Below are 13,838 nucleotides of genomic sequence, written 5' to 3' on the forward strand. Positions count from 1 at the left end.
TCTAGATAAACATTTAAAAAATGCATTTTTCTAACCTTCAGGAAAATACGTGTTCCCCTAATCTTGACCGTTATAATAGCATCTCTTAAACAGGAAGGGCAGTATTCTGAATGCTAGAAAGTTTTCAGGTATTAAGTCTCCCTAAAAAATAAAAACAGGTATTTTCTGAGTGTACCAAAGCTTATATATGTTTAAGCCATATTTTCACTGGTTGATAGAATCAGAAGTCCTCCATCTGAACTCATTTTTTCTTCTAAATACTTACAAACCTAAGAGGTAAGGATATAGGTTCAACTGTAGTTGGTGTTAATGTGCCAATTAGCGGTCTTGAAATTTCAGCCACAGGGAGAAAATAATTAAATTTTTTTAAAATTTTAGAATGATTAGTATTAAGCTTGTTTTCAAGTTAACTTTTTAAAAGCAAGTATTTAATTTTAAAAAAATCTTTAATTTATAAAGAAAAATTCCTTACTTTGTAATGGATTGACAAAAAGCAGCTACTTCTTCATTCTGTACTTCAATTTCTTGTAGAAGAGAACTTCCAGTTGACAAACTAGTGGTCCCACTTGGGTCTTTCTGTAATCAAAAAAATGTTTTTATTTCAAAAGTAAAAGATCCCCAGATGTTAAGTAGCACCACAGCATAAACACATTTTTACAAAAGTGTGTACAAAGACATGGAGGGAAATATACATCGTATCAGTAACAAAGTTTTTAAATTATAGATTTCTGTCTTTGTAAAAGTAATACCAGCTAAGCCTTGAAGTTCACTGGTCTTACTTGCTCCAAAGTAGAAATAGGCTGTACTTTGTAATGGTCAGTAAGAATAGAATGCTAAAGATATTTCCAATCAAAATCTTCCTGACATAAAAGCTTCAGCAAGACTAAATGATTTAAAGGACTACCCTCTGTTTTAAAAAAGTGAAGAGATCAAACCCATTTGGGACTCCTCTAGTTACCAGGAATTCTATATATTCAACTGTGGCCCCAAATTCCAAGAAAGCAGCTAGTTCTTTATGTAAGAGAACGACTTTTAGGAGTTAGCGAGCATCTTCCATGTTAGTAAATTTATGCAAACATCATGATAGCCCTTCAAAAGGTAAGTTTGTCTGACCTAACTTTGTGTGCAATATTTTAATGAGATAAATTCACCACCCAAGCACAGCCAAACAGCATTTCCTTTAAAATTAAGTTAATTGAAATTAACTAAATTAAAATCGGAACATTTTCAATTTGAAATTAGTGAATGAAAATACAGTATATACACTTCAAGAACTGTAATGAACTTCAATGACCACGGCAAGATCTTGTCAGAAAAATTACTGAAAATTTAGGGTAACAATTCCTTTATGAATTTCCTTCTTTTACAAGGTGTCAGAACCCTTTCTGCTAGAATGTGAATTGAACATTTAAGGGGAAAAACAAAACAAGCCTTGAGTTCTAGAAAATCACAACTAAAAATAACACAACTCATGGGAAAAACAGAGTTAAGGCAAACTATTCAAAATCAGTGTAACTTTGTAATCAAAGCCTTAACTAACATAACAAGTCCTTATCGAAATATCTGCACAATTAAATCTCCACTTGAATCTGCACTTAGCATTATGGTCTTCGATCCTTTGAAGCCTGAAACCCTTGAACTCCTGCTCCCTCATTTGTGATACGGATCTTTTTTTTTTTTTTAAGTTTATTTTTATTTATTTTGAGAAAGATAGAGAGAGCAAAGCGGGGCGGGGCAGAGAGAGAGGGACATAATACCAAACAGGCTCCGCGCTCTGTCAGCACAAAGCCCAGCCCGATGCAGGGCTCGAACTCATCAACTGTGAGATCATGTCCTGAGCTGAAATCAAGAGTTGAATGCTTAACGGACTGAACCACCCAGGTGTCCCTGTGATATGGGTTCTTGAGGGCATTTGCTTCTATTCAAGACCAATTTCAGTGGAGTTAAAAATATAATCTAAGATGTAGATGTTTTCAGGTAAGTTCATAATGCAAAGAGAAATGAATTCACAGCTTCTTTTCTGCAGTTACAGCTTTACCAGACAGTTTAACACTTGTGGAATATGGAACCGTTCTTGAAGCCATTCCTTCAACCACCATTTTCACTGAAAGAAAACGCTGCTGCAGGATTTTCAGTTTTTTCCTTAATATTTTCTCATATTACTAAGGCTTTCTCTTTAATTGTGAGAAAGTTTGTTCTTGATTGTTATAAAATGTTACCATGTTGGAAAAGATTATGTTTGAACTAATGCCACCTCTCCAATTTACCATCAAACTCATATTTACCAATTACATAAGCTAATTTGTGTTATAGAGACAAGCACTGTAACAAATAAACCAATCAGCTTGAATCATATCTTGTTCCTATAAAACACAAGCTGAACTATCCTGCCTCTGAATCTGTTTTAGTCTTCAATGGCTGCCCTCACAATCCAAGTCAAAATCTATTATTTTCTTAAGGCCCAACAAAATGCTACTTCATCTACCGTGCCCTTTATGATTATTCAGCATGAAACAATTCCCCCCATCCTATCAATTCTAAGTACTCAGTCTGAGCCAAACACCATATCATCACATCCTGTTTGATATTCGTCCTAATGTGGAACGAAAGCCCTTTGAAGACAAAAATTTGATTTTATTGAATGTTATATTTTTACAGAACTTTATATCCAGTTCAGAAGGCACTCAACCATTGGTTCAATTTGGGAAAGGAAGAGTTATTTTTTTTTTAAGTACAGTTTCTGTTTTATAAGAGTTCTGTGGGTGGATGGTGGCGATGGCTGTACAACAAAATGTGAATGTATTTAATACCAGTGAACTGTACACCTAGAAATGTTTAAGATGGTATTTTGGTTAAATGTATTTTACCAACAACAAAAAAATCTATCAATTACTGAGCATTTACTACACGTCAAGTTCTACTATAAGAAATTTACAAGTATGTATGTATTTTTTTTAAGTTTATTTATCATTTATCTTGAGAGAGAGAGAGAGACAGAGAGAGAGAGGAGGAGCAGAGAGACAGGGAGAGAGAGAATCCCAAGCAGGCTCTGCACTGTCAGCGCAGAGCCTGACACAGGGCTATATGTATTATTTATTTCCCACAAATCTCTAGTAGGTGGGTAATATTATCATCCCCATTTTACAGATTAAAACATGAGACACAGAGAAATTAATTAACACAAGTCAGAGAGCTAATATAATCATAGTATTTCAAACCAGGCAGCCTAGCTTCAGAATCATATGCTTAATCACTCTGCCCTTCTACCTCTCAAAAAAGTCTCCCTAAAAAAACTTAAAAACAAAATGATAGGGGTACGTGGGTGGCTCAGTCATTTAAGCATTCAACTCTGGATTTAGTTTGAGTTCGAGCCCTGCATCAGGCTCCACATTGACACTGTGGAGCCTGCTTGGGATTCTCTCTCTTTCCCTCTCTCTCTGCCCCTCCCCTGCTGGTGTTCCCTTTCTTTCTCCTTCAAAATAAATAAACTTAAAAAAAGGAGGAGGAGTTAAAATGGCATAGTTAGAGGACTCTGAGCATGTCTCATCACTTGAACACAGCTAGACCAACATCAAACCATTTTGAACACCTAGGAAATTGATCTGAGGATTAACAGAACAATATGCATAATTTGAGAGAGAGAACCTGAAGGTATGTGGTGTGGAGAGGTGAATTGGGGGAGAGAAGAGCACCCATGCCACAGAGGGGAACAGGCCCTTTTTGCAGAGAGGACGTGGGGAGCGAGGGGGAGACTGAGCAGCATGCCAGAGTCATGCAAGAAATGCACTCCCCCAGGAGCACCTGGGTGGTTCTGTTGGTTAAGTCTGACTTTGGCTCAGGTCATGATGTCCCGGTTCGTGGGTTCGAGCCCCACATTGGGTTCTGTGTTAACAGCTCAGAGCCTGGAGCCTACTTTGAATTCTGTGTCTCCCTCTCTCTCTGCCCTTCCCCTGCCTACACTCTGTCTGTCTCTCTCTCCTCCAAAAATAAACAGTAAAAAAAAATTTTTTTTAAAAGAAATGCACTCCCCCTGAAAGTAGCTAGGAAGAAAGCATGAAAAATACACAGGGGACTGCATAAGAAAACCATTCCCCAAAACCACTGACAGGGGAAAAGGAAAGGGTCTCAATACCGCCAGCTTTTAAAAACAGCAGAGTGTAAAATCTAAAGTTTGGAGGTCAGCACCTGGTGGTGATCAGGTGAGGAAGCCAGGAGACGGAAGCAGTCTGAGGATCCCCTGGGTGGCACAGGGAGAAGCAGTTTCCCTGTCTGGAGTACATTTCGTAGAGGCAATACAGACTCTCTGTGGGGCAAAGACCCTGCAGGCACCAAAGAGCTTCCCTGTTCACCTGTATAGGAACAAGGACAGCTAGCAGCAAAGGGCAGCAAAACCTGACTCCAGCTGTGTGTTGCAAGATATACCATAAACTCTGAGCTGCTGAGTGACTGCATGAACATTTTCTGGGACAAGACTGTACCATCCACGGCAAGGCAAAATCCTCCCCCAGAGCATCAGTGCAGGACAGAGCCACAGGGGTCTCTGAAGTGTGGGGTTATGAAACACAGACATGGCTGACAGGTGGACAGCTTGGACACAAACGGGGAAGGCGCGGAGCTGACAGAAGCAAGGGACACAAGAGGGGTAACTGATTGCATGTCTGTGATGGCATGAAATTCCCACTCTGGAGACTAGAGAGTGGGGAGAAACCATTTTTACCATTAGCACACCAATACTGATAGACGCCAGTGAGTTAAACAGTGCCACCAAGTGGAGAATGGAACTGTTGCACCAAGCCCCGCCACCTGTGCCTTCCAGGCACATCCCCACTAGGGCAAGTTGACCTGAAATTTAGAGCAACAGGCCCTCCTCCAGAAGACTAGTACAAATCACCTCCACACCTAGAACTACGATCGCAGGGTGCTACAAAGTTTCAGCTCTAGGGGAAACTGTATATAAATTCATTTGGGTTTTTCTTGTTTGTTCATTTGTTCATTTTGTGTGTGTGTATTCTTTTTCTTAGATACAGAAGCAGCAAATTTTTTATTTGATTTTATTTTTTATTTTAATTACAATTTTTTTCTTTTTCCTTTTTTCTATCAAGCTCCTCTTAAGCAGACCAAAACACACCTAGGATCTAGCTTCCTTTATTTAATTTTTTTAAAATTTTTAAATTTTTATTTTATTATTTTTTCTTCCTTCAAAATGCAAAGACAGAGGAATTCACCCCAAAAGAAAGAACAGAAAGAAATGACAGCCAGGGATTTAATCGATAAAGATATAACATGTCTCAGAATTTAAAACAGCAATTATAAGGATTCTAGCTGGGCTTGAAAAAAAGCACAGAAGACACTAGAGAATCCCTTACTGCAGAGATAAAAGAGCTAAAATCTAGTCAGGCCAAAATTAAAAATGCTATAACCAAAATGCAAACCCGAACAGATGCCATGGCAGTGAGGATGGAAGAGGCAGAGGAGTAAATTAGTGATGTAGAAGATAAAATTATGAGAAATTATGAGGCTGAAAAGAAGAGTGAAACAAAGGTAACGGTTCATGAAGGTATACTTAAGGGAACTCAGTGACTTATTAAAATGAAATAACATTCCTTTCATTGGAGTCCCAGATTTATAGAGACAGAAAAAGGGGCAAAAGGTTTATGTGAGCAAATTATAGCTGAAAACTTCCCTAATCTGGGGGAAGACACAGACGTCAAAGAAGCACAGAAAACTCTCATTAAATTCAACAAAAGCCAGCCAACACGAAGGTATATCACAGACAAGGAAAGAATCCTGAAAGTAGCAAGGGAAATAAAAGTTCTTAACCTACAAGGGAAAACAGATCAGGTTCACAAACAGATCTGTCCACAGAAACTCAGTAGGCCAGATGGGAGTGACAGGATATCCACATTCAATATGCCGAATGGGAAAAATATACAGCCAAGAATACTCTATGCAGCAAGGCCACTATTGAGAATAGAAAAGGGGGTGGGGGGATAGAATAAGAGGGGTGCCTGGGTGGCTCAGTCTGTTGAGCATCCAACTTTGGCTCAGGTCTTGATTTCACGGTTTATGAGTTCAAGCCCCGCATCCAATTCTGTGCTGACATGACTGCTCTGAGCCTGGAGCCTGCTTCAGATTCTGTGACTTCCTCTCTCGCTGCCCCTCCCCCACTTGTGCTCTCTCTCACTCTTTCAAAAAAATGGATAAACATTAAAAGAAGAGAGAGAGAGAAAGATAAATAAAGAGTTTCCCAGACAAAAACTAAAGGCGTTTGACCACTAAACCAGCCCTGCAAGCAATATTAAGGGGGATTCTTTGAGTGGGGGTGGAGAAGACCAAAAGCAACAAAGACTGGAAAGAACATCACCAGAAACACCAACTCTACAGGTAACACAGTGGTACTAAACTTGTATCTTTCAATAATCACCCTGAATGTAAATGGACATGGGGTATCAGAATGAATAAAAAGACAACACCCATCTATATGCTGCCTACAAGAGACTCATTTTAGACCTAAAGCCATTGGCAGATTGAAAATGAAAGGATGGAGAAACATCTATCATGCTAATGAATGCCAAAAAAAAAAAAAAAAAAAAAAAGTCAGAGGAACCATATTTGTATCAGACAAACTAGATTTATAATTTTTTTTACTCTTTATTTATTTTTGAGAGAGAGATAGGGTACAAACGGGGGAGGAACAGAGAGAGAGGGAGACACAAATCCGAAGCAGGCTCCAGGCTCTGAGCTGTCAGCACAGAACCTAATGCGGGGCTCGAACCCACAGACCATGAGATCATGACCTGAGCTGAAGTCAGATGCTCAACCAACTGAGCCACCCAGGGGCCCCTAGACAAAATAGATTTTAAACCAAAGACTGTAAAAAGAGACGGTGAAGAATTAAATCATAATTAAGGGGTCTATCCGTCAAGAAGATCTAACAATTGTAAATATTTATGGCCCCAACTTGGAAGCACCCAAATATATTAATCAAATAACAACAAACATAAAGAAACTCATTGAAATAATACAATAATAGTAGGTGACTATACCCCACTCACAACAATGGACATTGCATCTAAGCTGAAAATCAACAAAGAAACAATGGCTTTGAAGGACACACTGGACCAGATGGACTTAACAGGTATTCAGAACATTCCATCCTAAAGCAGCAGAATAACCATGCTTTTCAAGGGCACACATAACATTCTCCAAAATAGATCACATACTGGGTCACAAATTGGCCTTCAACAAGTAAAAAAAAAAAGAGTGAGATCATACCATGCATATTTTCAGATCACAACACTATGAAACTTGCAATCAACCACAAGAAAAAAATTTGGAAAGACCACAAATACTTGGAGGTTACAGAACATTCTACTAAAGAATGAATGGATTAACCAGGAAATTAAAGAGGAAATTAAAAAGTACATGAAAGCAAATGAAAATGAAAACACGAGGGGTGCCTAGATGGCTCAGTCAGTTGAGCATCTGACTGTTGATTTTAGCTCAGATCATGATCACATGGTTTTGAGTTCGAGCCCCATGTCAGGCTCTGTGCTGACAGCATGGAGCCTGCTTGGGATTCTCTCTCCCTTGCCCTCTCTCTCTGCCCCTCCCCTGCTCGCTCTCTCTCTCTCAAAATAAATAAACATTAAAAATTTTTTAATTTAAAAAAAAAAAGAGAGAAAATGACAACAAGACAATCCAAAACCTTTGGGATGCAGCAAAGGGAAGTATATTGCAATACAGGCTACATCAAGAAGCACAAAAGGTCTCAAACACATTACCTAACCTGACACTTACAACAGCTAAAAAAGGAACAACAAAGACTAAAGCCAGCTCAAACTAAGAGCTGGTTCTTTCAAAGAATTAATAAAATCGATAAGCTCTTAGCCAGATGTATCAAAAATGACCCAAAAAAATAAAATCAGGAATGAAAGGGGAGAGATCACAACCAACACCACAGAATACAATTATAAGAGATTATGAAAAATTATATGTAAACAAACTGTGCAACCAGGAAGAAATGGATAAATTCCTAGAAACATACAAACTACCAACACTGAAACAGGAATAAATATAAAATTTGAACACACCATAACAAGCAAAGAAATTGGAGGTGCGTGGGTGGCTCAGTCGGTTTAGCGTCTGACTTCAGCTCATGTCATGATCTCACAATTCATGAGTTCAAGTCCCACGTTGGGGTCTGTGCTGACAGCCTAGAGCCTGGAGCCTGGTTCAGATTCTGTGTCTCCCTCTCTCTCTGTCCCTCTCCCACTCACTCTCTGTCTCTCAAAAAGGAATAAAAGTTTAAAAAAAAAGTTTTTTAATAAAAACAAACATTATGAGCAATTATATGCCAATAAAATGGGCAGTCTGGAAGAAATGGACAAATTCCTAGAAAAATATACACTACCAAAACTGAAACAGGAAGAAATAGAAAATTAGAACAGACCCATAACCATTAAGGAAATTGAATTAGTAATAAAAAATCTCCCAAAAACCAAGAGTCCAGGGCCAGATGGCTCTCCAGGGGAATTCTACCAAACATTTAAAGAAGAGTTAACACCTATTCTCTTGAAGGTGTTCCAAAAAATAGAAATGGAAGCAAAATTTCTAAACTCTTTCTATGAAGCCAGCATTACCTTGATTCCAAAACCAGACAGAGACCCCACTAAAAAGGAGAACTAGGGACCAATTTCCCTGATGAACATGGATGCAAAAATCCTCAACAAGATATTAGCCAACCAACTCCAACAACACATTAAAAAAATTATTCACCACGACCAAGTGGGATTTATACCTGGGATGCAGGACTGGTTCAATATCCGCAAAACAATTAACATGATTCATCACATCAATAAAAGAAAGGACAAGAACCATATGATCCTCTCAATAGATGCAGAGAAAGCATTTGACAAAATACAGCATCCTTTCATGATAAAAACCCTTAAGAGAGTAGATATAGAAGGAGCATACCTCGAGATCATAAAAGCCATATATGAATGACCCAACGCTAACATCATCCTCAATGGGGAAAAACTGAGAGCTTTCCCCCTAAGGTCAGGAACAAGACAGGGATGTCCACTCTCACCACCATTATTCAACATAGTATTGGCAGTCTTAGCCTCGGCAATCAGACAACACAAAGAAATAAAAGGCGTCCAAATCGGCCAGGAGGAGATCAAACTTTCACTCTTCGTAGATGACGTGATACTCTATATGGAAAACCCAAAAGATTCCACCAAAAAACTGCTAGAATTGATTCATGAATTCAGCAAGTTACAGGACATAAAATCAACGCACAGAAATCGGTTGCATTCCTATACACCAACAATGAAGCGACAGAAAGAGAAATCAAGCAATCGATCCCATTTACAGTTGCACAAAACACTGTAAAATACCTAGGAATAAATCTAACCAAAGAGGTGAAAAATCTATACACTGAAAACTATAGAAAGCTCATGAAAGAAACTCAAGAAGACACAAAAAAATGGAAAAAAATTCCATGCTCCTGGATAGGAAGAACAAATATTGTTAAAATGTTGATACTACCCAAAGCAATCTACATATTCAATGCAATCCCAATCAAAATAACACCAGCATTCTTCACAGAGCTAGAACAAATAATCCTAAAATTTGTATGGAAACAGAAAAAACCCCGAACAGCCAAAGCAATCTTGAAAAAGAAAACCAAAGCAGGACGCATCACAATCCCAGACTTCAAGCTATACTACAAAGCTGTAATCATCAAGACAGTATGGAACTGGCACAAGAACAGACACTCAGATCAATGGAACAGAATAGAGAACCTGGAAATGGACCCACAAATGTATGGCCAACTAATCTTTGACAAAGCAGGAAAGAATATCCAATGGAATAAAGACAGTCTCTTCAGCAAGTGGTGCTGGGAAAACTGGACAGCGACATGCAGAAGAATGAACATGGGCCACTTTCTTACACCATACACAAAAATAAACTCAAAATGGATAAAAGACCTAAATGTAACACAGGAAGCCATCAAAATCCTCGAGGAGAAAGCAGGCAAAAACCTCTCTGATCTCGTGGTCTGTGAGGTGGAGCCCCGCATCAGGCTCTGTGCTAACAGCTGACCCTGGAGCCTGCTTCAGATTCTGTGTCTCCCTCTCTCTCTGCCCCTCCCCTGCTCATGCTCTGTCTCTGTCTCTCAAAAATAAACATTGAAAAAAATTTTTTTTAAAAAGAAAGAAATGGTTGCAATTCTATACAGCAATAATGAAACAGCAAAAAAAGAAAGCAAGGAATTGATCCCATTTGTAATAGCACCAAAAACAATTAGATACCAGGAATAAAGTTAACCAAGAGGTAAAAGATCTGTACTCTAACAACTATCAAAAACTCGTGAAAGACATTGAAGAGGACACAAAGAAATGGAAAGGCATTCCATGCTCATGGATTGGAAGAACAAACATTCTCAAAACCTCTATACTACCCAAAGCAATCTATACATTTAATGCAATGCCCATTAAAATACCACCGGCATTTTTCACAAAGCTAGAACAATCCTAAAATTTGTATGGAACCACAAAAGGCCCTGAATAGCCAAAGCAATCCTGAAAAAGAAAAGCAAAACTAGAGACATCACAATTCTGGATTTCAAGCTATATTATAAAGCTGCTGTAGTCATCAAAACAGTATGATACTGGCATAAAAACAGACACATAGATCAACAGAACAGAACAGAAAATCCAGAAATGGACCCAGAACTATGTGGTCATTAATCTTTGACAAAGCAGGAAAGAATATCCAATGGAAAAAAAGTCTCTTCAACAAATGGTGCTGGGAAAACTGGACAGCAACACACATAAGAATGAAACTGGACCACTTGCTTATACCATATACAAAAATAAACTCAAAATGAATGAAAGACCTAAATCTGAGACAGGAAACCATCAAAATCCTAGAGAACACAGGCAGCAACCTCTTTGACCTCGGCCATAGCAACTTCTTATTAGACATGTTGCCAGAAGCAAGAGAAATAAAAGTAAAAATAAACTTTTGGGACTTCATCAAGATAAAAGGCTTCTGCACAGCACAGGAAGCAATCAACAAAACTAAAAGGCAGCCTATGGAATGGGAGAAGGTATTTGCAAATGACATATTGGATAAAGGGTTAGTATCAAAAATCTATAAAGAACTTAGCAAACTCAACACCCAAAAAACAAATAGTCCAGTTAAGATATGAGAAGACAAGTACACTTTTCCAAAGAAGACATCCAAATGGCTAACAGACACATGAAAAGATGCTCAACATAGCTCATCATCAGGGAAATACAAATCAAAACCACAATTAAATACCACCTCACAGCTGTCAGAATGGTGAAAATAAACAACACAAGAACAGATCCTGGTGATGGTTTGGAAAAAGGGAAACCCTCTTGCACTGCTGGTGGCAATGCAAACTGGTGCAGCTACTCTGGAGAACAGTATGGAGGTTCCTCAAAAAGTTAATAATAGGGGTGCCTGAGTGGCTCAGTTGGTTAAGCATCTGACTTCAGTTCAGGTCATGATCTCACAGTTCATGAGCTCAAGCCCCTCTCTGGGCTCTGCACTCTCTCTCCCTCTCTGTACTTCATGGGATCCTCTCTCCCTGCCCCTCACTCACTCACGCTTTCTCTCAAAAATAAATAAATAATTTTTTAAAAGATAAAAACAGAACCACCCTACGATCAGCACTACTTGGTATTTATCCAAAGGACACAAAAATACAGATTCAAAGGAGTACAGCTAAGTTATGGAGAGCGCCCAAAGGTCCACTGACTGATGAATAAAGACGTGTGTACGTGTACACACACACAATCACACACAATGGAATATTACTCAGCCATCAAAAAGAATGAAATCTTGCCATTTGCAAAGATGTGAATGGAGCTAGAATGTATTATGTATGCTAAGCAAAATAAGTCAGAGAAAGACAAATAACATTATTTCCCTCATGTGGAAATTAACAAAACAGATGAACATATGGGAGGGAGGAGAAAAAAAAAGGGAAACAAACGACAAGAGACTCATTTTTTTTTTAATTTTTTTAATATTTATTTTTTAGAGAGAGAAAGAGTATGAGCAGGGGAGGGGCACAGACAGAGGGAGACACAGAATCTGAAGCAGGCTCCAGACTCTGAGCTATTAGCACAGAGTCTGACACAGGGCTTGAACTCAGGAACTGTGAGATCATGACCTGAGCCGAAGTCAGAGGCTTAAACGACTGAGCCACCCAGGCGTCCCACAATGAGAGACTCTTAAAGACAGAGAACAAACAGGGTAAATGGAGAGAGGTGGGCGGGGGATAGGCTAGAGGAATGATGGGTAGGTACTAAGGAGTGCACTTGTTATGACGAGCACTGGATGTTGTATGTAAGTGATGAATCACTGGATTCTACTCCTGAAACCGATATTGCACTGTAGGTTGACTAACTAGAATTTAATTTTTTTAGATGTTTATTTATTTTTGAGAGAGACAGGGTGTGAGCAAGGAAGGGACAGAGAGAGAGAGAGAGAGAGAGAGAGAGAGAGAGAGAGAGAGAGAGAGAGATACAGAATCTGAAGCGGACTCCAGGCTCCAAGCTGTCAGCACAGAGCCCAAAGCAAGGTTCGAAACCAGGAACTATGATCATGACCTGAGCTGAAGTCAGATGCTTAACTGAGTGAGCCACCCAGGCACCCCTAACTAGAATTTAAATAAAATTTTGAAAGGGAGAGAGGGAGGGAGGGAGGGAAACACAAGAAAAACAACATTATGACCTCTGCAGGAGCAATGCTACAGAAAACCTGTATTTTTGCTTGACCCAATAATTCTTTCTTTCTTTCTTTCTTTCTTTCTTTCTTTCTTTTTCTTTTTTTTTTATGTTTTACTTATTACCAAATTTTGAATCTCCTTAGGGGCATTTATAGACTTTTTTTAACCAAAAAATTGTATTTTTTAGTGCCTTTCATGAATTAGGCCCTTCCTTTCAAGGTTATTACAGGTTTCAACTGACAGTATAGAAATAGACTATATAACTAACTACAGTCCCACATCAAGATAATAACAACACCTGAAAAGTTAACTCAGAATGTTCTGTTTTTACTTTGGCTTTACAAAGTAAAAAACAGTTGAGCTGCCAATGTGTCATCTCACACATTAACATTAGATGTTTTGTTTTTCTCCATTTTTTTGAAACGAAAAAAAAGAAAAAAAATTTTAATATTACACCGATTCCTTCAACTCTTACCCCAAATCCCTCCCTCACACTCCAAACAACCTAGGCATCAAATCATCTCTTTTCTCCATTGATTTTACACAAACTATTATGTAGCATTCAAGGCTTTCCATTTTGTACTACAGTTATATGCACACACATCTTGTCTCTTCCTTCTAACCCAAGTTCTTTAAGGATTAGGTCTGTGAATGATTAATTTGTAACACATACATCGTATCCTCAAATAGTTTTCAATGAATGAAGAGAAAAATAAGAAAAGACTGCTAATGCCAGTATCTGATATACAGAACAACAAAAGAAGAGGTCTGTCCAGGAGAAAATAATGAGTTTTCTAGTAAATATTTTGGGTTTGTAAATCCATGTAGTTGTTTGGTCACCATCCAGAAATATATATATTTTTTAAGTTTATTTATTTTGAGAGAGCACAAGTGTCCATGTGTGTGCAGTGGAGGAGCAAAAAGAGAGGAGAGACAGAAAGAATCCCAAGCAGGCTCTGCACTCTCAGTGCAGAGCTGGACACAGGGCTCAAACTCACGAACCACGAGATCATGACCTGAACTGAAGTTGAGTTGGAGGCTTAACCAATTGAGCCACCCAGGCACC

The 13,838-nt window shown here is 38.6% G+C and overlaps 1 protein-coding gene across 1 annotated transcript in view; it reads right to left on the reverse strand.

The window, feature by feature from the left end:
* The window catches only part of PIK3C2A (phosphatidylinositol-4-phosphate 3-kinase catalytic subunit type 2 alpha), a 118,184-nt gene that overhangs the window by 62,251 nt on the left and 42,095 nt on the right, over positions 1-13,838 (reverse strand). The window contains exon 3 of the mRNA XM_042904174.1: positions 473-576. Within this exon, the coding sequence (XP_042760108.1) occupies positions 473-576 (104 nt within the window). The remainder of the gene's footprint in view (positions 1-472; positions 577-13,838) is intronic.

This window comes from Panthera leo, chromosome D1, assembly GCF_018350215.1.
Source record: "Panthera leo isolate Ple1 chromosome D1, P.leo_Ple1_pat1.1, whole genome shotgun sequence".
NCBI classification, from domain to species: Eukaryota; Metazoa; Chordata; class Mammalia; order Carnivora; family Felidae; genus Panthera; species Panthera leo.